This window comes from Vulpes vulpes, chromosome 10 (assembly GCF_048418805.1).
Source record: "Vulpes vulpes isolate BD-2025 chromosome 10, VulVul3, whole genome shotgun sequence".
In the NCBI taxonomy this organism is placed as follows: Eukaryota; Metazoa; Chordata; class Mammalia; order Carnivora; family Canidae; genus Vulpes; species Vulpes vulpes.
This window is the reverse complement of record NC_132789.1, coordinates 92,054,242-92,079,965: the sequence shown is the minus strand read 5'-3', so window position 1 is coordinate 92,079,965 and position 25,724 is coordinate 92,054,242. Positions and strand designations below refer to the sequence as shown.

Genomic DNA, 25,724 nt, shown 5'->3' with positions numbered 1-25,724 from the left:
AATGCTCATTGTAGAGATTGCATTCGGCCTGTAAGCATTAAGAGTAAATTACATTTGTTTCTGGAGATTTATTTCTGGTGGACTTTTAAACTCCCTAAGCATCACTTTATGACTTTTGTTGCAAAATGTAACAGTTTCAGACTCCAGACACATGTGTTTCTACTAGCAACCCCAAACACAGAGAATTAAAATATAGGAGTTCTTAAATATGTTGAACTTTTCTACACTGGGTGATTATTTTAACACCTGAAAGCTAAATTTAAAATAACATAATTCTGGGGAGAGCTCAAGATGGCATAGGAAGATCCTGATCTCATCCCTCCCATGAACAGAACAAACCTACAACTCCATATGTAATAATTCTCTCTGAGGGAATCAAGAAACTGGATGAACAGAGCCTCTGCAACGAGGAACATCAACAAGATGGGCAAAAGAGGCAGAGATACGGTCTTGTTAAGGAAAAAAACCACACCTCAGATGCAGTACTCCATGTTTAGGAGGGATTGCAGAGGGACAGAGCTTTACCCTGAGTCAAAGATGTGAGCTCCACATCAGGCACCCTAGTCAGGCACCCTAGCCCTTAGATTCTGGCATAGGAGACATGAGTCCCCAAAATAAGTAACTCTGAAAATTAATAAGGAATATGTCCAGGAAAACTATGGAACATAGTGGCAGAAAAACCCACTCTTAAAGAGGCTCAGGTGCTGACTCACTTGACGTGGAAACCAGTGCAAGAACACAAGATGGAAAAGTACATAGCCTGTAGGTGAAGGAGGTCCACTTATTAATGTACCTGTTAGAAAGCCAGGAGGCTGGGCCTCTCCCCTGAGGAACTTAGAGGCAGCCGTTTTTACTATCTTGTTCTGCTGTGCTGATCCTGGCATGGATGAGCACTATTTTGGAATCATCCCTCTAGACTGCTAATGCCAGAGGGCATGCCCCATCAAGGGCATCAAACAACCCTGCGCCTTGGCCAGATGCCCCTGCAGCTGTCACAGTCAGGCTTCCCAGCCAGTTGGGCCAGGGGCCACTCCTATGCACCACATCCCCACCACAACAGGAGGGTGCACATAGCCTACACAAGGGATACCCCTGGAACATCTGGTTCTGAGGACCAGAAGGATTTGTGCTTCTGAGCCCCACAAGATACTTACATCAGGCCACTCATTCAAGATCAAAAAAAGAGCTGAACTACCTAATACTTAGTAACAAACACAGAGAGTCAGGCAAATGAAGAGACAGAGGAATATGTTCTAAATGAGAAAACAAGACAAAATCTTGGTAAAAGAACTAGATGAAATGGTAAATAATCTACTTGATAAAGTAATCTACTTGATAAAGTAATCAATAAGTAATCTACTTGATAAAGAGTTCATAGTAATGGTCATAAAAATGCTCACCAAACTCAGGAGAAGAATGGATGAACACAGAAAGAATCTCAGCAGAGACAGAAAATATAAGAAAGCGGCAACCAATCAAAGCTGAAAAATGTTATAACAGAAATGATAACACACTAGAGGAAATAAATAGCAGATTAGATGATACAGAAAAATGGATCAGCAATCTGGAAGTCAGGATAGTGAAAATAACCAAACTGAACAGCAAAAAGAAAAAAAGTATTTTAAAAACTGGATAGTTTAAGGGACTTTGGGACAATATGAAATACACTAACATTCATGTTAGAAGTCATAAAAACTAAAAAAAAAAAAAAAAAGAAGTCATAAAAACTGGGCAGAAGGCCCAAATGGACACTTTGCCAAAGCATAGAGACAGATAATCAACAGACATATGAAAAGATGCTCCACGTTAATAATGATCAGGAAAATGCAAATTAAAACCACACTGAGATATCACATCACATGAGTCAGAATGTCTCGTATCAAAAAGACAAGAAATTAACAAGTGTTGGTGAGGATGTAGAGAGAAGGTAACCTTTGTGCAGTGTGGGTGGGAATGTAAATTGGTACCACTTTGGAAAACAGCATGGAGGTTCTTCAAAAAAATTAAAAATAGAGTTACGATTTCACCCAGCAATTTTGCTTCTGGGTATTTAACTGAAGAAAATGAAAACACTACTTCAAAAAGACATATGTACTCCAATGTGTCCTGCAGCATATTCACAATAGTCAAGATACAGAAGCAACCTAAGTGTCCACTGATGGATGAATGGATAAAGAAGATGTGGTAAATACAGACAAAGGAATGTTACTCAACCACAAGAAAGAATGAAATCTAGTCTTTTGTGTCAACACGGGTGGACCTAGAGAGTATTATGTTAAATTGAAAAAGTCAGAGAAAAATAAATACTGTATGATTTCCCTTATATGTGGAATCAAAAATGAAACAGAAACAGACTCATAGATACAGAGAACAAACTAATAGTTGTTGGAGGGATGGGGGAGGGAGATGGAAAAAATCAGTGAAAGGAATTAAAAGTTACAATCTTACTCATAAAATAAGTAAGACATAGGATGTAAATTATAGCACAGGGAATATAGTCAATAATTTTACAACAGTTTTGTATGATGACAGATGGTGTCTACTCTTATTGTGCCGACCATATCCTAGTGTACATAAATATCAAATCACATTGTGTACACCTGAAACTAATACAATATTGTGCAATAAAAAATAACATAATTCAGTCCAATGTTCTAGATCCTATTTATCTTTTGTATCTATTTTCATAAATAATCTTGATATAGTCTATAGTATTCTGAAAATCTCTTCCATATTTAAAGTAAGTAAGCACCTATTCTATAGAACTTCTTTTCTCTGTCTTCAGATCACTTAGCTAGGGTATAAGTTAGTGGGTAGGGGGATTAGTAGGCTGGAAAAATAAGAAACTGATAAAAGACTGGGAGATGTAAATGGGGATTAGCTGGGGACCTAAAGACCCATGGAACAACATGGTAATGAGTTCCTGTGTGTCCTTTTTGTTTCATATATCCCAGATTTGGAGCTGAAGGAGTTGAAATTAAAATGCCAAGGGGTGCAGATAAAAATAGCCCCAAAAAAGTTTGCTTCCTCTATCCAAAGGACAAAAGAAAAAGCAGCTTAGCAAGACAAATGGCTTTTAGGCAATAATCTCTCTACTTGAGTCTAACACCACACACAGAAAATGTCATCCCATCCTCACCATGCCAGCAAAGTGGGAAACTAGACTTCTCCCTTTAAGAAGCTGTAACAAAATACCCAATACTCTCACTGCTGTGGTATCAGAGAAGGCCAAATAGGGAACTAGGACTTCCATCTCCATAGAGCATTAACAAGGCCCTGCTCTGCCCACCCAACAGAAACAAACTGCTTCCCCTCTTCCGCACTGGGAATGATGTCATAGGAGGCAGGACCTTTATTACCACAAAGTGATAATGAGGACACCCCCACTGCAGTATCAGTGGAGACCAATGGGGAATTAAAAACCCCCAAACCCACCCTGCAGTATTGAAGAGCCCCTAACCTCACTGTGTGAGGATCTGGACTTCTTCCACTGGAAATACTGATGATGCAGCTCCCTTCCTTCCCCTGAAAGGACACAGTCAGAGAAAGCCAGCTAAAACAAAGTTTAAACAAGATCCAGAGTCTTCTAAAATAACATGACAATGTTCAGGTCTCAAAAGAAAATCACTCAACATAAAAAGAACCAGAGGGGATCCCTGGGTGGCTCAGCAGTTTAGCCCCGCCTTCAGCCCAGGGCATGATCCTGGGGGCCCGGGATCCAGTCCCACATCAGGCTCCCTGCATGGAGCCTGCTTCTCCCTCTGCCTGTGTCTCTGCCTCTCTCTCTCTCTCTCTCTCTCTCTCTCTCTCTCTCTGTGTGTGTGTGTGTCTCTCATGAATAAATAAATAAAATCTTAAAAAAAACAGAGAAGATCTCAAATTGAATTTTTAAAAAATATGGTCAGTAGATACCAACACCAGATGAAAAATACATTAGAATTATCTGAGAAAGGCCTTAAAACATGGATGACAAAAAATGTTTCAGTCAGGTGTTCTGAACATTTGTTTGAAACGTTTGAAAAATAGAAAACCTGAGCAAAGAAATACAAAAAAAAAAAAAAAATCTCAGGAAAAAAGAAAACCACAGAGAAGTTTTATAACTGAAAAAACATTTTAAGCAAAATATAAATCTCAGTGGGTGAGCACAACAGAAAAATGGGAGGAGCAAAGGAAAGAATCAGGGAATTAAAAGATATAACGGGGGATCCCTGGGTGGCTCAGTGATTGAGTGTCTGCCTTCAGCTCAAGGTGCGATCCTGGAGTCCCGGGATCAAGTCACATATCAGGCTCCCTGGAGGGAGCCTGCTTCTCCCTCTGCCTGTTTCTCTGCCTCTCTCTGTGTGTCTCATGAATAAATAAATAAAATCTTTTTTTTTTTTAAGGTACAACCAAAGAAATTATCAATCTTAACAAAACAGAGAAAATGAACTAGAAAAAATGAAAAGCCTCAGGGATCCAGGGATCCATGGGAGCGTAACAAAGGATCTAAGAGTTGTATCACCAGAGTCTCAGAAAGACAGAAGAAAGAAGACAGATCTGAAAATGCACTCAAGAAAATAATAGCTGAAAACTTTCCAAATTTGCCAATAAACATAAGTCTGTATTTAAATTTTTTTTTAAGAATTTGTTTATTCATTTGAGAAAGAGGGTGCACACAAGCAGGAGTGGGGGCAGAGATAGAAGCTGACTTCCTGATGAGCAGGGAGCCTGAGTCAGGGCTCAATCCCAGGAGGCTGGGATCATGACCTGAGCCAAAGGCAGACACTTAACTGACTGAGCCACTCAAGTGTCCCTTTAAGCCTACATTTTTTTAAAAAAGATTGTATTTATTTATTCATGAGAGACACAGAGAGAGAGAGAGGCACAGACACAGGCAGAGGGAGAAGCAGGCTCCATGCAGGGAGCCCGATGTGGGACTCGATCCCAGGTCTCCAGGATCAGGCCCTGGGCTGAAGGTGGCCTTAAACCTCTGAACCACCCAGGCTGCCCTAAGCCTACATTTTTAACAAGCTGAACAAATCCCAAACAAGATAAATCTAAAGAAATTTACACCAGAACATAGAATTTAACTTCTGAATAATAAAGAACAAAAGAAGTCTTGAAGGTGGCCAGAGAGAAATGACAGTCAACCCTCATGGGAAAAGCAACACACATGAAGGGTTCCTCTCAGAAGCCATAGGGAGCCAGAAGAGTGAGGCACAGTATTTCTAATGTGCTAAAAGAACTGTCAATCCAGAATCCTATACGTAGTGAAAATATCCTTCAGAAACAAGGGGGAAATCAGTACTGCCTCAGATGAAGGAAAACCAGAATAATTTATTATCATTATTATCCATTATCCATTTTTATAATGGATAAATTCTATAAAGTAAAGAAAACAATGAAAGACATATCAAAATAAAAGCAAGAACATGGTAAGCAAAAATGGGCATAAATACAATAAGCTTTCCTTTTCCCTCTCAGTTTTCTAAACTATGTTTGATAGTAAAACAAGAAGTATAATACTTTCTGCTTAGGTTCTAAGAAATATTTACAACTCTATCATAAACAGAAAGTTAAAGGGATGCTAAAGAATGTAATATTTCTACACATCACACAAACTGGTAAAAATAAAGACACCAGTAGACTGTAAGAAGTTATGTACATGTAATTAATACTTAGAACAACCACTAAATAAGACAGACACAGAAAAACACTTGTAAAAGAAGACAAAACATAAAACTGATTTTAGGCTGAAGCCCTAACATAGCAATACTTACATTAAATTTAAATGATCTAAACATACCAATTAAAACATGAGAGTGGTGGAGCAGTTTAAAAGTCATAATCAAATATATATTGTCTACAAGAAATTCACTTCAACTATAATGATATAGACATGCTGGATGGAAAAGGATGGAAAAAGACATGCCAAATATATGACTTCTCTAAGGTCATGATAGCTCTGCATTAATAAAAATTTTATACTTATTCTTCATAAAGGGAGTTAGGGTATGCAAGAGTTGTAAGGCCTGAAGAACCCTCCCACAAGGTAGCAACTAACATTGCAGAGTCCTGGCTACAGATGAAAAAATGAGTTTAATGACTTAACAAGACAAAAGTAGTAAGTTTTTCTAAAAATATGTAGCTTCAGGCAGTACCATACAAAAACGGGTTTCCTGCTTTTGTATTTAAAAATACGTAAGTGGCATACTTGTGTAATTCTAGGTAAGGCACATGGTGGTAGTTAACAAACTAATAGACTAATGGCCCTATATTAATGGGGCAATAGTAAAGGCAGAGGAGACAAGATTTTCAAGGTTGTAGGGTGGTATGAACCTATTAGTCTCTTATGGAATTTGCCATGCTAAGCTCAAAGGAAATAGTCCTGTGGTTTACTGGTCTTCCCCAATAGAAGGCATCAATCAGCGGTATATCAGGGTAAGTGGACAGCTATCCTTAATCCATAAAACAGCCCATTGCTCCAGAATTTATCAGAATCTAAAGGCACTGCCCTTTATTCTTAGACCTATGATCAAGTGATAAGGCCAGGTGCAATCCTTCTGTAGGTACTCACCACTGGGCACACTATGGTGTAGTTTCCCTATGGGCCAGGAATCTAACAAATAAGTAGTGTGTCTGACATATTCTGTGTGAAGCTTTCTAACTTGATAGGGAGCAGGTAGGGGGTTTTCTCAAGAGCACAGTCTTCCTGAGGTCTTCCGTGTTGGCAGAAGGTCTGTGCTTCCAGCAATCCTCTGGCCTTTCAGTAACGACTTATTTAGTAAGAAACAGGAGGAAGGTCTATAGCTTTGGCAAGGTCTCCACATTCAGTGGTAGCCATCAAAGCAGAAGTGTATCATTAAACTCCTTGAAAAGTCTTCTAGAAATTTAATAAGGTGTTGGTTCCTTTTCTTAATTAGTATTTGACCTAGTATTTTTTATTTCCTTTCCAGAAAGTATGCTGCGTGTACTTCCTTTCCATCTGGAGTGAACACCGATTCTATCAAACCTGCACACCACGGAAAAGTATTTCTCCTGTTACTGCAGAGAGGATGAGGGAAATAATTTCTACAGCTAGTTTCATTCTTACCTGTAAAGTGCTAATGTGAACCGGAGTCCCTGTACCATTCACAGTATTCTTTTTAGCAGCATTTCCACCTTTCCCGTCTGCTTGCTCAGCCTTAGCAATTCGGGCTTTTTCTGCTTCAACTCTTTTGGGGTTATTCAACATCACCTGGACGACAGCATATTCCACCAGTGAAGCAAATCCGAAGAGAAGACACGCAATGAGCCACACGTCAAGAGCCTTCACGTAGGATACTTTGGGAAGTTCAGCAGCAAGGGTTGTACACTCAGAGGCCAAGCTGAGTACTGAGAAGATACCTACAGAAACAGAAACGGAAGTTAGGGCTGCTTTTTGCCCCCATGAAATGTTCTGCAAACACTACTTTTTGACAATATCCCTCTCTACTAAGTCCCAATGCTCGTCAAGGCTCTTCCAAGCTCAAAGAGTCGAAAAAAATGATACCAACATACTTTTTAGGTAAGGATTGGTGAGTGAATGCAGTGGAGGCATTTGTAAATATTTAATACTTAAAAGTAAATAGAAATCTAAACCAAGGTGTAAAAACACAATTTAGACCTGGTTTAAATATTATAGATGTTTAAAACTATTTTGTGCTATCTCAGAGAAAGCCACGAAGCTCTCTACTGAGAGTTATTTCACTTTTCAGCTTTATTTTAGATAGTTATAGAACTGAATTTTACCCTATGAAGAACTGAGCAAGAATAGAACATATAAAGCAATTTTCTGATAAGGCTCACAATTTTAAAAAAATCTAATAGAAAAGACAAAGATAGAGGATCCCTGATTATTTCAGGGGAAACAAATGATTTCAGCTTTTCAAGGAAAGAAGAATATTCTGCTATATGCAATATTAACCATTTGTGGAAAGTTAACTAGTTATATACCAATTTAAGTCAAATAATTATAAAATCCCAAAGGAAAACTGCATTAGTGTATATCCCTCCTTTTCTTTCCACCTGCCACACTCCCAACCTTTCCCTTTGTCTCTTTCTCCCTTCCTTCATTTTTTCAGAAGAGGAGAGAGGCAAATATGACCCTCTGGCACTGACTGCCAGTGACACACAAGTTCAGAAAAAATCTTATATGATGTCAAGGGAGATGTACTTTAAGCCATGTAGGAAGCAGGTGTGCCTTGCCTCTGTGAGTCCATTTCATTTATGGGGACAAGTGCACTCTTATTCTTAGATTTGACCATTAATTCTTGAGAATTAATGAATATGTTATCCTAATAAAGATGTATGTGGCTCTCTTTTGTCTTGGGAATATGGTAAGTACTACATTAGTATTAATAAAAAGTGAAAATACTGAAAAATATGTTCCATCAGTTGCATTCAGAGGTTCCTGAAATAGAGTTGTTGGTTTGTTTTTTTGGCAAATATTCAAGAGTTACAAGATTCTCCACTAGAAAGAAAGGTTTCTAGCAGATGTAAACAGAATATAAAGACTCAACAAGCATCTGATTTACTATTAAACTAATTACCCTTAGTCTTGAGGAAACCTAAGAACTAATTAATAGGATTATATTTTAAAAGTTAATATAGGTCTTAATGTTTCTAACCTGGAAGTGGAAAATGACATAAAAATCCAAGGTCCTATCACTTTCATTGCCTGAAATTACAGTTAATTATACCTATGGGCATATTTGGCAAATCATATTTCCAAGTCAATTTTTCTATTCTTGGTCAATTATTATCTGTCAAACTATCAAAATCAAAAACCAGCCTTACTTAATTCCTTGAGACAGACTCTGTTGACACACTATTCTCAATGTTTCCATAGCATTTCACATTCATCAATAGCACAGAATGTATCAAACTCAGTAGTATATCTGAATTTTTCCTTATATATTAGAAACTTCATAAGACAATGAAGAATAATGTCATATTACAGAGGATCCTAAAGGCCCTACAATGAATCTACGATACGTGGCAGAAAATATTAAGAAACTGTAAGTTGAGGGAAGATAAGTGGCATTATCACCAGAATGTTGAATAACATTACTCTGGTGAGGATATACAAAACACACTAAGAAAGGAAAAAATAGCAGTTGCAGAAACAAAGCATGAAAAAAAGAAGAATGGAGTTGATATGAAAGGATTTTGAAGAGAATATTTTAAAAGACTTGGTTATTGATTGAAGGAAGGAGGAAAAGATTGAGATAATTTTCTGAAAGACAGAATAACTAGAAAAGTACCCATAAAAGACAGGAAGAAGAGACTTAGAAAAGATAATGACTTTGGCATGAAAATACTGAGTTAGGTTAGATAAGATAAATGCTAAGAAACACAACTAACGACTATGACACAGCACAATGCATTGGAGAATTCTGTAAAAGGAAAGATTAGCCAATATCGTGCAGATGGAGGTCATGCTGAAAATGCAGAAAACTTTGTGAGGAAAAGATGCTGGAGTGTCAGAGAAAGGAGACCAAAGAAACAGAGAAGGGGACTGCCTTTTGTAGGGAGGGATATGACATTAATAGATTTGGGGGGAGAGAAAGGAGGTATTTATAATTCCAGGTATTAAATTAGAAACCAATCTCAATTCTATTAAGATTTTTATCATCTCAAAGATGAAAGAATAGAAATGGAGATGAGTTATGGAGGAGGATAATGTGAACATCACCGTATACCTTCTCTTCAGGAAATCATATTAAAATAGGAAATAATCCATTTTTTTTATCCCAAAATAAGAAATCATGGGGCACCTAGCTGGCTTAGTCGGTTAAGCAGCTGACTCTTGAATTCAGCCCTGGTCACCATCTTGGGGCATGATACTGAGCCCCTTATTGGGCTCTACGCTCAGCATGGAGTCTGCTTCAGTTTTCTTCCTCTCCCTCTCTCTCTGCTCCAACCCCTATTCTCTAAACAAGTAAATAAAATCTTTCTTTTACAAAAAGGAATCTGAGCAAATGGTATTTCTTTACACAAATGTCATAGCTAGCATTATCTTAATATAGTCTTCAAATAAAATTACTTCACTGTTCAATAATGCATAGTGAAATTTTGTCTGACCTTTAATAAATTATAAACCAACTGAAGGAAATTCCACTAGTGGGTATCTACCCAAAGACAATGAAAATTCTAATTTGAAAAGATGTATGTACCCCTAAGTTTACAGCAGCATTATTTACAATAGCCAAGGTATGAAAGCAAACCAAGTCACCAACGATAGATGAATGGATAAAGAAGATGTGGTATATACATATAGTGTATGTTAGCCATAAAAAAAAAATTGAGATCTTGCCATTTGCAGCAGTAAGGATGTTGCTAAGGAGTATAATGCTAATGCAGTAACAAATGCCATAATTCAACAGAGGTCAAGGAGCCATTACAAGTGTTCACATACCTATCTAAACTCCAAATAATTTTTATCACATTAAGTGATACACTATTTATCAAATGCATATATGTAGAATTATAATTAATAAAATAAAAATTCATTTAGAAGTACTACTAAATTATATTAGGATGTTATCACTTCATAATGCCTTAATCAAAGGATACTAAAGGGAAAAATATTATTAATATCATGTGGGAATCCAGAAACACTTTTTGAGATTCCTGAAAAAGTCCTGTTCCAGATGATAAGAATGCAAGAAAGAAATGTATGTATGTATGTATGTATGTATGTATGTATGTATGTATGGCTTGCTGGAGGTCTGAGTTGTAACCTAAATTATTAATCTTTTTACACTTATGACTGAAAGTTGTTAAAAAATTACTTTAAAAAATTCCTTTTTAGCAGCAGTTAGTGTTTTATGTACCAGAGAAAGAGAGTTTTATGTATAATTTATATGTTTTAAAATATATAATTTATAGAAGTTCCATAATTACTTGCATACTTACTTCCATACTTAAAGAAGTAGCTAAAGACAAAAGTCTTTACCTAAAGGTTTGTTATGTTTGCTAACAATGGAAAAGATAAATCAAAATGAGATTGGGAGAATGTTGACCATCTTTTCATGTATTAATTGGCCCTCTGTCTGTCTTCTTGGAAAGATGTCTATTCAAGTCTTTCCCCCATTTTTTTAATTGGATTTTTTTTTCTGTTTTGTTTTGATTTGGTTTCCTGTTTTTTGTTTTTGGGGATTTTTGTTTGTTTGCTATTGAGTTTTTGTATATGTTGGATATTAGCCTGTTATCAGATATATGATTTGCAATTACTTTCTCTAATTCAGTAGGTTATCTTTTCATTTTACTGATGGTTTCCTTTGCTGTGCAGCTTTTTAGTTTGATAGAGTCCCACTTTTTTTTTTTTTTTTTTTTTTTTTTTTGCTTTTGCTACTTTTGCTTTTGATGTCAAATTCAAAGAATCATCATGAAGACCTATGTCAAGGAGCTTACCATCTGTTTTCTTCTAGGAGATTTCTGGTTTCAGGTCTTACACTCCAGTCTTGAATCCATTTTGGGTTAATTGTTGTGTATGGTATAAAATAGTGATTCCATTTCATTCTTTTGCAGGTGACTGTCCAATTTTCCCAACACTACTGAAGAGACTGTCCTTTCCCAACTGCATATTCCTGGCTCACCTGTCATAAATTAGTCAACCATATATACATGGGTTTATTTCTGGGCCCTTTATTTTGTTTCATTAATCTGCATGTCTATTCTTCATGTCAATACCATTCTAATTGCTAGAGTTTTGTCATATAGTTTGAAATCAGGGAGTGTGGATACTTCCAGCTTTGTTTTTCTTTCTCAAGACTTCTCTGGCTACTTGGGATCTTTTGTAGCTACGTACAAATTTTAGGATTATTCTATTTCTGTGAAAAATACTATTGGGATTTTGATAGAGATCCCACTGAATTTGTGTATTGCTTGAGTATTACAGGTATTTTAACAATATTAATCTTCCAATCCATAGGTATGGAATATCTTTCCATTCATTTGCATTGTCTTCAGTTTATTTCATTAATGACTTGTTTTCAATATACAGCTCTTTCACATCCTTGGTTAAATTTATTCCTAAATATTTTATGCTTCTTAATACAACTGTAAATAGGATTTTCTTAATTTTTGATACTTCATAATTAGTATAAAGAAACACAATAAATGTTTATGTGTTGATTTTACATCTTGCAACTCTCCTGAATTCATTTATTAATTCTAGCAGTTTTTTTTTATAGTCTTCCGGGTTTTCTGTACATAACATGTCATCTGTGAATAGCGACAGTTTTAATTCTTCCTTTCCAATTTAGATGCTGTTTATTTCTTTTTCTTGCCTAATGGCTCTAGTTAGGATTTCCAATACTATGTTAAATAAAAATAGAAATAGTGGGCATCCCTGTCTTATTCCTGATCTTAGAAGAAAAGCTTTCAGTTTTTCACTGTTGAGTATAATGTTGACTGTGCGCTTGTCACATATGGCTTTTATTACTTTGAGGTACATTCTTTCTATATATACTTTGTTGACAGATTTTTTAAAAAATCATAAATGGATGTTAAATATGTCAAATGCCTTTTCTGCATCTATTCAGATAACCATAGGAGTTTTATCTTTCATTTTGTTAATGTGGTGTATCATGCTGACAGAAGTATATATGTTGAACCATTTGGGCATCCCTGGAATAAATTCCACTTGACCACGGTGTATGATCTTTTAATGTACTCCTGAATTAGGTTTGCTAATATTTTGTTGGTGATTTTTGCACATATATTCATCAGGGATATTGGTCTCTAGTTTTCTTTTTTGAGTGTGGCATTTTTGTCCATTTTTGGTATCAGAGCAATGCTGACCTTGTAAAATGTTTGGAAGAGTTTCCCCCTGTCTTCTATGTCTTGGAAGAGTTTGAGAAAAATTGGTATTAATCCTTCTTTAAATGTTTGATAGAATATACCAGTGATTCTGTCTGGTCCAGAGCTTTTGCTTTTTAGGAGGTTTTTGATTACTGATTCAATCTCCTTTCTGGTCATCAGTCTGTTTGAATTTGCTATTTCATCATGATTTGTGCTTGGTAGGCTGTATATCCATTTCTTCTAGGATGTCCATTTGTTGATATGTAATTGTTCCTAGTAGTTTCTTATGACCCTTTCTTTATGTTTCCTGATATCAGTTGTAACATCTTTCTTTCCTAATTTTATTGAGTCTTCTTTCTTTCTCAGTGACTCTAGCTAAGGGTTTGTCAATTTTGTTTCTTCTCAAAGAGTCAGCTTTTAGTTTCATTGATCTTTTCTATTGTCTTTTTAGTCTCCACTTATTTCTACTACAATCTTCTTTTCCTTCCATCTACTTAACTTTGGACTTCATTTTCCTTTTTCTAGTTCCTGCCAGTATAAAGTTAGGTTGTTTATATGTGATTTTTCTTGTTTCTTGTGGCAAGTATTTATCACTATGAAATTCCCTCTTAAAACTGCATTTGTTGCATCCATAAGTTTTGGTATGTTACACTTTCATTTTTCTCAAGGTATTTGTTAGTTTCTCTTTTGATTCTCTTTTGAGCCATTGGTTGTTCAGCTGCATGTTGTTTAATTTCTAGAGATGTGTGAATTTTGTAGTTTTCTTTGTATAATTAATTCCTAGTTTCAGGGGCACCTGAGTGGCTCTGTTAAGTGTCCAACTCTTGGTTTCAGCTCAGGTCATGATCAGGATCATGGAATTGAGCCCCACGTTAGGCTTTGACCTCAGTGGGGAGCCTGCTTGAGATTCTTTCTCTCTCTCTCTTTTGCCCCTCCCCCCACTTATGTGTGCGCACACACTCTCTCAAATAAATAAAGAAATCTTTATAATTTCTGGTTTTATACCATTGTGGTTTGAAGAACTGATTGATGTGATTTCAATCCTCTTAAATTTATTAAAACTTGTTTTTCAGCCTATCAATGATCTATCTTGGAAAATGTTCTTCGTACACTTGAGAAGAATATGTATTCTATTGCTCTTAGATAGAATATTCTGTAAATATCTGTTAAGTCCATATGTTCTAACATGCTCTTTAAGGCTGATATTTATTGATTTTCTGTCTGGGTAATCTATCCGTTGGTGTAAATGGGGGTATTAGAGTCTCCTGCTATTATGCATTGCTGTCTATCTCCCTTTAGGTCTGTGAATATTTGATATATATATGTAGGTGCTCCTATGCTGGGTGCATAAATATGTACAAACGTTATACTCTCTTACTGGATTGGCCCTTTTATCATTATGTGATACCCTTCTTTGTCTCATTATAGTCTTTATTTTAAAGTCTATTTTGTTAATATAAGTATAGCTACTCCAGCTTTGTTTCTATTTGCATGGAATATCTTTTTATTAAAGTAGTGTGATACAATAAATCATACATTAAAGTAATATGATTTCTTTTTAGATAAAATTATAAATATGTATAGGTTTAATAACTGAGCTTCCAAATACCTGAGGCATAATTCTACATAGTTGGAAATATCTAATATCTCTCTCACCAATAGTTATAAAAATAACTAGCAAAAGACATAAAAGATTTCAATGGTACTATCAACCAACTGACTCCCCTTATATTTACAGAATAATACACCCAACAATGACAAAAATATACTCTGCAAGTGAACATGGTATGGTTACCAGGAGACATGCTGATCTAGGCCATAAGAAAAACAAAGTCTCAACAAACAAAAAGTTTGAAATCATATTCTCTAACAAAATTAAAAAAAATCATTAAAATAAAAGTAAAGTCATGTTCAGGTATTTATTAAAACTCTAAATATTTGGAAATCAAACAGAATCCATGGGCCAAAGAAGAAATCACAAGGGAAATCAGAAAATATTTTTAACTGAAAGAATATGAAAATACAATATATTAAAATTTCTGAATTGTGGCTGAAGTAGTGCTTATACAGAAATTTATAACTTTAAATGCTCATATTAGAAGAGGAAAAAAGGATCTAAAATCAGTTAACTGAGTTCCTCCCTCAAGCATCAAAAAGATATCCAATTAAATCCAAACTAATTATAAGAAAAATTAATAAAGAGGTAAAAATCAACAAAAAGGAAATAAATAGAAAAGATAAATGAAAACAGATTTTGAAAATGTTAATAAAATGGATAAGCCTTTAGCTAGAATGATCAAGAAGAGAATTCACAATTTAACAATATCAGGAACAAAATCTGGGATACCACTACAGTAGACATTAAAGGGATAAGGAAATATTATGAACATATTTTTTCACTAATAATTTTTGCAACTCATGTAACATCTAGAAATCAATCAGTATAATTCACCAAAATAAAGAAGAAAACCCATCTAAATATTTAAATACATGCAGAAGAAGTATTTGGCATAATTCAACCAAATTTAAATTCAATCAAAATTCAATCAAATTAAAGAAATTCAATCAAATTTTATCATACATGATAAAAAAAACTCTTAGCCAACTAGAATGAAAAAAGAATCTATTCAACCCAACTAAGACATCTACAAATAATCTACAGCTACTACCACATCCAATAATGAATGGTCAGTTATTTCTACCTAGAATCAGGAATACGCCATCTCTCAACAATTCTATTCAACATTATACTAGAGATCTACACTAATGTAAAAAAATTAAATATTATGGAGTGCGTGAAGCAGCTGGTAAGAATGTAAAATGGTACCCTCTTTTTGATAATCACTATAATAGTATTTTATAAAAATAAAACATATTTCGATATCATCTCACATCTGTCAGTATGGCTAAAATTAAAAGCACAATAAACAAGTGTTGGTGAGGATGTAGAGAAAAAAGAACGCTGTACACTGTTAGTGGGAATGCAAACTGGTGCCACCACTGAGGAAAACAATATGGAGGTTCGTCAAAAAATCAAAATACAACTACCCTATGATCCAGTAATTGCAGTACCAGGTATTTACCCTAAAAATTAAAAAAAAAAAAAAACCACTAATGCCCCTCCTATGTTTATTACAGCCTTGTTTGCAATATCCAAATTATGGGGGCAGCCCAAGTGTCTATCCATAGATGAACAGATGAAGATGTGGTATATACAAATATGCACATACACATACCATGGAATATTATTCAGAAATAAAAAGTATGAAATTGCCATTTACAACAACATGGGTGGAGCTAGAGAGTATAATGTTAAGTAAAATAAATCAGAGAAAGACAAATACTGTACAATTTCACTCATATGTGTAATTTAAAAACAAAACAAATGAGCAAAAAAAAAAAAAAAAAAACGAGTGAGAGAGACAAATAAAAAAGCAAACTCTTAACTACAGAGAACAAACTTATGATTACCGGAGATGACTAGGAGGGGGGAATGGGTGAAATAAGTGAAGGGAATTAAAGGACTCTTATCATGATGAAGTAGCTGATATGTAGAACTGCTGAATCACTACATGTACGCCTGAAACTAATATAACACTGTATGTTAACTATACTGGAATTAAAAAATTTTAATTTATAATAAAAAACTTAATAAAATAAAAATTAATTTTTTAAAGTAAAACATACTTTTACTTTAAAATCCAGAAATCTGGGGATCCCTGGGTGGCGCAGCGGTTTGGCGCCTGCCTTTGGCCCAGGGCGCGATCCTGGAGACTCGGGATCGAATCCCACATCAGGCTCCCGGTGCATGGAGCCTGCTTCTCCCTCTGCCTATGTCTCTGCCTCTCTCTCTCTCTCACTGTGTGCCTATCATAAATAAATAAAAATAAAAAATTTAAAAAAAAATAAAATAAAATAAAATAAAATAAAATCCAGAAATCTCATTCCTGGAAATTTACTTGAGAGTGAAAAAGGTATAGCCATACAGAGACTTGTATACAATTATTCACAGCAACATTATTTACAAAAACCAAAACCTGGAAACAATCTAAATGTCCATCAATTATGGAATAGAAAAACAAACTGTGCTATACCCATACTATGAAATACTGCTCAGCAATAAGATAGAGTCAAATATAAATACAAGTAACAACATGGATACATCTCAAAACCATAAATATATCCCTACCCCTTGTCCATTCACTACCTTCTCTCTTGAAACTCACAATAATCCATTCTATCTCGCTAGCAACTCATGAATCTTGTTCCTATTTTATTGAGAAAATTACTCATTCACAAGCCCCCACTACCATATCTACTTACCTATCTCTGTCTATACCTATATACTCTGCCTTTGCTCCTGATACTGTAGATGAGGGGTTAGTAAACTGATGCATAGGGCATTGGAACACATCCAAACCCATTCAGTTATGTATTATCAACTCTTACTGTTTAGGAATTGCAACAAAAACCATATGGCTCACAAATAGAATATTTACTATCAGGCTTTCTACAGGAGTTTGCTGATCCCTGGAACAAATCCACTTTGTCCTCGCAAAGGCCAATCTGTCTCCCAGAACTCATCCCCTCTCACTTCTTCAGGACTCTGCTCCTGTACTTCTTCCATCTCTTATTTTTTCCTTTGTTATTAGTTGTTTTCCATTGCAAATTAACATACTAAGACTCTGTCCACCTTAAAAACAAAAACAAGAAACCCTCTCAACTTGTATCTCCACCCCAGCTATTTCCCTATTCTCTTTTTCTTTTTTACAGTTAACAATCTCCAATGGATTGTTTATACTGGATACCAATAGTTCCTCCCCTCCTGTTCCCTCTTGAAGTCACTCCAACCAAGCTTTCCTCTTGTCCTTACTCTACGGAAATGGTCCTTATCATGAACACCAGTGACTTCCCCAGGTTGCTGAGTCCAATGACAATATTTAGCCCCAAACTTACTTGATTTACAAGCAGCTTGACTGATCACTTCCTTCACTTAGAACAGCTTCTTCTTTTTGGCTCCCAAAAAATATGCCATACTGGTTGTTACTCATCTTCTCAGTCTCAAGGGTTGAACTCTTAGATGTCTTCTCTACCTGCACTCCAGGCTCATCACTTTAAAGATCATCGATATCCTGACAAATCTGAAATTTTTCCCTCCAGCCTTGATCTCTCTGAGAAACCCCAGACTTGCGTATCCAACTATCTGATAACCCGACCTAAAAGACATCTCAGATTTAACATGTCCAAAAGGAAACTTCGGGTCTGCCCACCTTCTCAAACCTACTTTACACTCATATTTTCCCATATAATTTATAGGCAGCTTCATCTTCCCAGCTTCTCAGCCAAAAAAAAAATTCTTGAAGTCAGCTTTAAGTCTACTTTCTTAAATCCTATATACAACACATCTACAAATCTCTTGATCTCTACCATATCCATCATCTACTTATGAGCATCTCTACACCCTGCCACATACCATGATTGTTTCACCTGGATTATTAAAATAGCTCCCGAACTGCTTTCCTTGCTTCCACTCAAGTCCCCTGTTAGTGGGTTCTAAATAAAGCAGGCAAGGAGAATCTGCTAAAATTTAAAGCAAATCATGTCCAAAAGCTCTCAAGGGCTTCCCATTTCACTTAGAATAAAAGCAAAATCATCAGAATGACCCAGGAGATGTTACATGGTCTCCTCACCATTGTTGTCTTTCTGACCTCATCCACTTATCACCCTTTTACTCATTTTGCTCCAGGCACATTGGCCTTGGTATCCCCAAAATACTCCATGCATGCTCCTGCCTCAGGAATGCTGGCCTTGATTATTATTCCGGCTCATTCTTTCCTAGATATCCCCAGTGATTCATTTCTTCATGTACATTACATTTTTATCCAATATCACATCTAGCTGACATTGTTCAGTGCTCACCATGATTAACTGTAGCATCATCTGTCATCATATGCTGTTATTACAATATTAATGACTATATTCTCTATGTCATACTTCTCACCTCCCTGGCTTATTTGTTCTATGCCTGGAAGTTATATGTCACCATCTTACATATTACATATATATTTATTTGGTGTCTCTTCCTAAGAGGAAATACCCTCATTGAGGCTCAGTAGTTTTATTTATTTTATTAACTATCTATTAGCTATTTACTTTGTTAACTGTATGCCCATCTTCTTGAATATTGCTTAGTATGTAGCTGGCACACAATTAATACTTGCCAAATGAATCAAATATGTAAAAATGCTTTATAAATTGTAAAGTAATGTATAAATGAGGTGTATTATTAACTCCTGAATTTGTAATAAGCACTTTCCACTCATTTTCAATCTTCCAAGTAACCCTTGAGTATTTTTTCATCTCTATTGACATTTCAACAAAGTGTGTTTAAAGAAGTTAGATCTGCTTGTTGTCTAAATTGCCACAACTAGTAAGCAGAGAACAGGAATTAAATCCAGATTGAACTGAAGGGGCTGGCTTTCAACCATTAAATACTTTGCTTGATACAACAGTACTACTGGATGCTAAGTGGACAGTTCAGAGATTTCATATCAGAAGTCCTGTAATAGATGGGGATTTACAGAGAAAAATCCTTCAAAAACATGTCGGGGATTGAAATGTCTCCAGAGTACTCTTGTAAGTCTGACATTTCAATTTATATCACTGCATAAGAGTACAATATTTCTAATAAGCAAAAAATTAACTATTTGGGGGAAATGCATGATATTTTTTGACTAGTCTAAGAATACAGATCTAGTTTTTAGGTGTTTTATTCTCTGCACAATATACTACATAGTTAATTTTCACCTTCTAAAGGAGTTAATGGGTTGTCATTGTCTTCATTCCAGATACATAAACATTAGGATGAAATTTCCCACGTTTCTGATAATTAAGATATAGATTTAGTCTCTGTGGCTCTTATTAAATATAAACCATCAAATTTCTTATCCAGGTAAAACTGTCATTTTCATCGCCCTTTCCTGGTTTCCTACTCTTTAAAATCTGCATTTCATTTAATTCTCCCAACATGTCAGGAGGGAGATTTGCACAGGGACTTTTCAATGGAAATAAAAAATAAATGCTGCAACCAATCAGTCACTAAAAGGTCAGATATTCCACAGCCTTACCTATATAAGTTCCAGGTGATATTCAGAAAACACACTCACATACAGACACATACAACATGGCAATTAAACATTTTAAAACACTCTAAACAATCAAAATTTGTTCTAACCATGTCCTTATTAAGTTTATTCACTTGACTCATTAGAAGAGCTCTTGATTATTTCATGAAGCAAAGACTTTTTCACTCCTGTGAAGACACAATTTTCAAGACTGGCTAATGTTGTTTCTGTGTGACAGTATTAAAAGTAACAAATGGGAGAGCATGGATAACCAACTTTTCTCCCTCACTCCTCTTTGATGATAAAGCTCACAATAATTAATGTTTGAGAAAAATGACATGAAGTCATGTTTAAAAAGATATATTGTACCATATATTCCTTGGTGAAGAGTATGAGATAATATACAATATTATTTAGAAAGATTCCCATCAAAATAGTTTTGTGTTTAAGTTTGGGACTATTGGGGATTTCGGACTTCAGTTATCTGTGAAAATTACTTAGTAATAATTATTTCATGAAAATCAAAATAGGACATATTAAATGTTTACAACAGCCAAAGATATGAAAAGAAAAAAAAAACCTTAATTATTGAGTGCATAAACGTTGAGAAAATCTAGTTCAACGTCAGGTTTTAAAGGAAGTATAAAAAAAAAAAGACAAGGAAAAGGTTCCCGTCAATTATAAAAGTCTGTTTTAAAAATAGTTGATTATATACTTAGTTATGTAACGACATAACATGTTCCTGACATGAGAGAGAAACACAGAATACTTTACCCAGGGGCACTCTGGCAGCACTTGCATCCGGGTTGATCCAGAAGGACAGCCAGGAGAGAACCACTATCAGTAGGGTTGGGGCATAAACACCCATCATGTAAAACCCAACCTGTCTTCTCAGGGTGAAGATGACTTCCACACACGTGTAGTACCCTTTCAGAAACAAACATGTTAGAAATATGAGGGACTCACTTATGCCCAACTATAAAAATCAACAGTGTACCTGTACTTTGTAAGTCACTTCTATCTGACGTAGTTTCACAAAGTAAAGTCCACAAAAAGACTTTTTCTATAAATATATAATTTATTTCGTTTAAAAGGTTGACATTATGGGACCCGTCTCACCTGACCTTTCACAACTTTATTATGACATTGAGAAATAGATACCACATGCTGCTCCACTATGTCAGTGTCTCAGCTTTTAAGTCTTTGTTCAGAGAATTTGCAATGAACTTAAACTTTTCATTACCCATGGGTACCCTCAGAGCAATTGATCTAAAGGCGTCATATAGGGAGCAGTAAATCAAAGTGGAATAAGTCTAAAAAGAGACATTCCACGACTATGTATTGTCAGTATAATTTTTCAGCTACATTTCCCACTTCTTATCTAGAAAGCATAGCAGTCTACAAAGACTCCCATGCATATTTAAACCTTAAAAAATTAAACGTATTGGAAGTAAATCTTAGCAAGCTTAAGAAATAAGTGTTTTCAATCTATATCTATAAAAGAGTATAAAGGGCAAATATCTGACATTCCTCTCAATTCTCTCCGTTCCTCCATTCCGGCACCTCAAACTTGCTTTCGGAGGGAAAGGACTTCATTTTCAGAAGCTGAGACAAATGCAGAAATTGCCTTCCAATATAATTCTAGAGATGCCATGACACCAACTAGCCTCCCTAATTAATCACAAATTATGGGCAGCCTCACAATGGCTTTTGCTGACTTGGGAAACAATAGAAGTGACAAAATAATCTTCTAGCACTGGTATAGAAGAGACGCTGCTAGATGTTTGAGACATTTAAAAAAAAATGTGTTAGGCCTTTCAGTTAGCAACTTCAATATAATACATAATGCCTAAAGTGCTTAATTTTGGTAGAAATGTCATTTACCATTCAAAAAAGCAAAGTTACATGAAAATAACAGAAAGTTAAAATATCTCCATTTGTGTTCAGCTTAAATGTCATTATTTTAAAATGCTGAAATAAATGAATGAATAAGTGAAATAATTATGGGGAAAGGACAATATTACTTTTTGCTATTTTATATTTTAAAGGTAATATCTAATTTTCCTAGTTAGGAAGAATATACACCCTTCCAGCACCAGAATGATCTCTGAATTCACTCAATAATGGTACCTCTGGTGGTATTGGCACACAAGAGGGTTTTAAAAAATATTAAATAAAAGAATAGCTATTCACATCCTCACATAAAATAACTTCGATCAGAAACCTAATCTTTTCCCAGTGTGAATTATAATCATTGCCACTTCTGAAAGATCGTAAGATATGAGGGCTAATATGTAACACAAATAAAGAGCTGACTGGAAATGAAGTGACTTCTAATTATGTCAAATGTTTCCAAATTATATCAGAAAAAAAACAAACAAAAAATGACAATGCAGCATGCTTGTCTTTTTTAAAAATTTAATTTCATTAAAACTAGGCAATTTAATTAAGTTGTGGATAGGTTTTAAAAAGATACAAGAGGTCAAACAGTGAAAATCCCCTCCCTTTTCTCTTCCTACCACTCATCTCAACTTCCTGCCTGGACAAACAAAAACATATGTTTCTAACTAGCAATCATGTGCAAAAATTCCAAAATATAATCTTTTCTGAGTCCAATGTTCTGCAATTAAGAGGCTCATACTATTTCCTAAAAGTGGTTCTGAGGTACCTGGCTTTGCAACAATATCGCTGACTCAAGTTCATGTCATGTTTACTGGTGCCTGTGACATAGAGAACAGCATGTACGTGCTCACTGCGTATTTTTAGGTGACTTAAATTATCATAAATATTACAACAATGTACGATAGAGTTGCTTGCTCTGAAATGAATTTTTGCATTCCATCCCACCATGTATAATGACAGCCTACGTACCAGGAGCCCTGTACTCTGAGGCCAGTTGCCACCCCCTCCTTTTATGAAGGCACCCACTAGGGGAGCTTCCCAGGACTGGGATGAATTTGGCAATAAAATACATGCTTGGATATTATAGTGATTTGCTCCATAAACTTTTATGAGAAACATTTCTTGATCTTTTTTGATCTTTTCCTAGTACTGTTACATTTATGAGAGGCAGGTGGGCAGCTAATTGATATAAATGTTCATTGGCAAATTCAATTTACTTTCTATTTCCTGTGAGGTTTTATTTCATTATTATTCACTTAGGCTTGCAATTTAAGTATTTTTGTATACTTGTTTTCTTATATATCTCTCCCCACCTTTGTAAAATCTATAATTATTTAAAAACTGCAATTTTTAATAAAGTTAAAGACATGATTATTTCTGATCATTTCTGTACAAGTTAAAGAAAATATTGTTCATCATTTTATAAATGTTGCTGTCTATATCTTTTTCACTGTTACTAAGCATTCATATATTTAAAAGGTTCTATATTTCTAAATACATTTCTAAATATTATCCAAGGATTAAAATATGTTTTACGTATATTCATATGATGGTTCATGGAAACACAGATAAAGCATGCTTACAAAAACACAGTAAATGACAATTATTATTATGTAAGACATAAGTTCTTTTATTATTTTTTATAGCTAATGAGAGATCAGTGACTTATTTATAACAAAAAATACACAGAAACTTTACTTCTTATAATCTTGAGTAATTTCTCAGATACTCTAACATAGCACATCTTCTTTTCTTCTCAGAAATAAAATGAATTGTGTATTTCATTTATGTGTGTACCACATTACAATATAGATCTATAAAAGGGCTGGGATGTCTCCTTTATTCCTTGCTCTATGGCAAATGGAGACATCCAGACACAAGGCTTAACGATGAAAAAATAAACATCCCCAGAATTTTCAATGCTATCTTGTAATTTTATGCTATTTCATTAAATCAGAAATAAAATGGCTAGTTTTGCTTTCATCTTTACATGAAGTTTAAAACTTCAATGGGGTCATTTCAAATTTCTCAAAACAATTTAGAGACTATTCATTTTGGAATGTTAAGCATATAATCTAGATGTGGATAACTATTTGCAAAGTCTAACAGACTCACTACAGACAGACAGTATAGCAACGTCAGGCTCACTATTCCAGTGCATCACTTAGGTCCCTTGGGTAAGTGTCTTTGCTTTATCATCCCAACATGTAAAGTAGGGAAAATAAAAGTACTGAATTCATAGGACTGTTGTGAGGATTAAAATATAGAATTCCTGCAGAGCTCTTAAAATAATGCCTGACATACAGCAAGAATTCCAAAAGCCATCTAGTAAATATGTGCTTCTATGCAACAATTCCAAAAAGATTTTTCTTGGCTTTCCAGCTTAATTTTTTCATTACTAGGTGACCTGTAAAAGTTTATAAACACTGTTCCATTTCTTCAATATGAGTGAGTACAGAGAAAAAGAGTACTGTGCGCTTAGTGCAGAGGCTGACACTGATTCGCCTCTAACATTCAGTAAGTCCCTCAGTCGTCCAGCTCCTCGGCATTTTGTGTCTTACAAAAATGAACTGGCTCAGAAATGTCCATAAGATCACTTCCATATCAAAAAGTGTATATATCTATGACTTCTTGAGTTCTTTGATGGCCAAATTTTTAAGAACTCTCAGGTTTTCCTTTTAAAAACCCTTATAAGGGATCCCTGGGTGGCTCAGCAGTTTAGTGCCTGCCTTCAACCCAGGGTGTGATCCTGGAGTCCCGGGATCAAGTCCCACGTCGGGCTCCCTGCATGGAGCCTGCTTCTCCCTCTGCCTGTGTCTCTGCCTCTTTCTCTCTCTGTGTCTCTCATGAATAATAAATAAAATATTTAAAAAAATAAATAAAAACCCTTATAAATTCTTTTAGCACTGTATTTGCTTATTATCTCCCTTGTTCTAATGTAAGATCTACGAGAGAAGGAACTATTTATATATAAATGCTATATAATCCATTAAGTTATATGTGAAGGTCAGCAACAACAGATGTTTAAACTAACTTTAGCCCCAAGGTGCCTAAGTGCTACATTTTATTGTAGCACTGTAAATATGCAAACGTTCACTCTGCCTTTTTTATTTATTTATTTTTTATTTTTTAAAGATTTTATTTATTTATTCATGAGAGACACAGAGAGAGAGAGAGGCAGGCTCCATGCAGGGAGCCTGACATGGGACTCCATCCTGGGTCTCCAGAATCACACCCTGGGCTAAAGGCGGTGCTAAGCCGCTGAGCCACCTGGGCTGCCCAACTCTGCCTTTTTTAATACTATATTTTACCTTTGATGATGTTATGATGGCATTATAAGCTCAAATATCTGATCTCCCTGAATTCTATACAATTACAGTATATTTTTATTTTTGTAAGTCAACATAAATGTTGCAATAATTTTAAAGCTAAATCATATCTATTTCTCTTTTATTAAAGATTTCTTTATGTATTCCAGAGAGAGGGTGGGCCCAGAAGAGCACCCCGGGGGTAGGGAAGAGAGTCTCAAGCAGACTCCCTGCTGAGGGCAGAGCCCTACACTGGCTTGATGTCAGGACCCTAGTCAAAATCAAGTGTCAGGCGCTTAACCACCTGAGCCACGCAGGCACTCCTAATTATATCTATTTCTTAACATCTTTATCATATCTTTGTTTACTTTCTCACAGAAAATTAGAATCGTGTAATTTACAAGTTGAAATGACTATTAGTTTGAATGTAATGAGCAAAATGCAATCAGCCTTTTATGTATATTACTAAGGGAAAAACATTATATTTAATATCTAAAACCCTCAGTAACTGTAACTATCAGTTGTGACTCAAATGTTGCATATGAATCATATTAAAGTATTGATTAGTATTATATTTTTATTT

The 25,724-nt window shown here is 35.2% G+C and overlaps 1 protein-coding gene across 2 annotated transcripts in view; it reads right to left on the bottom strand.

Annotated features, from left to right (window-relative positions):
• GLRB (glycine receptor beta) overlaps positions 1–25,724 on the bottom strand; it is a 94,976-nt gene that overhangs the window by 7,496 nt on the left and 61,756 nt on the right. For both annotated transcript variants that reach the window (XM_072724916.1, XM_026008057.2), the window contains exons 8-9: positions 20,706–20,858; positions 7,073–7,365 (exon numbers count right to left, since the gene is read on the bottom strand). In XM_072724916.1, coding sequence (XP_072581017.1) covers positions 7,073–7,365; positions 20,706–20,858 — 446 coding nt within the window. The remainder of the gene's footprint in view (positions 1–7,072; positions 7,366–20,705; positions 20,859–25,724) is intronic.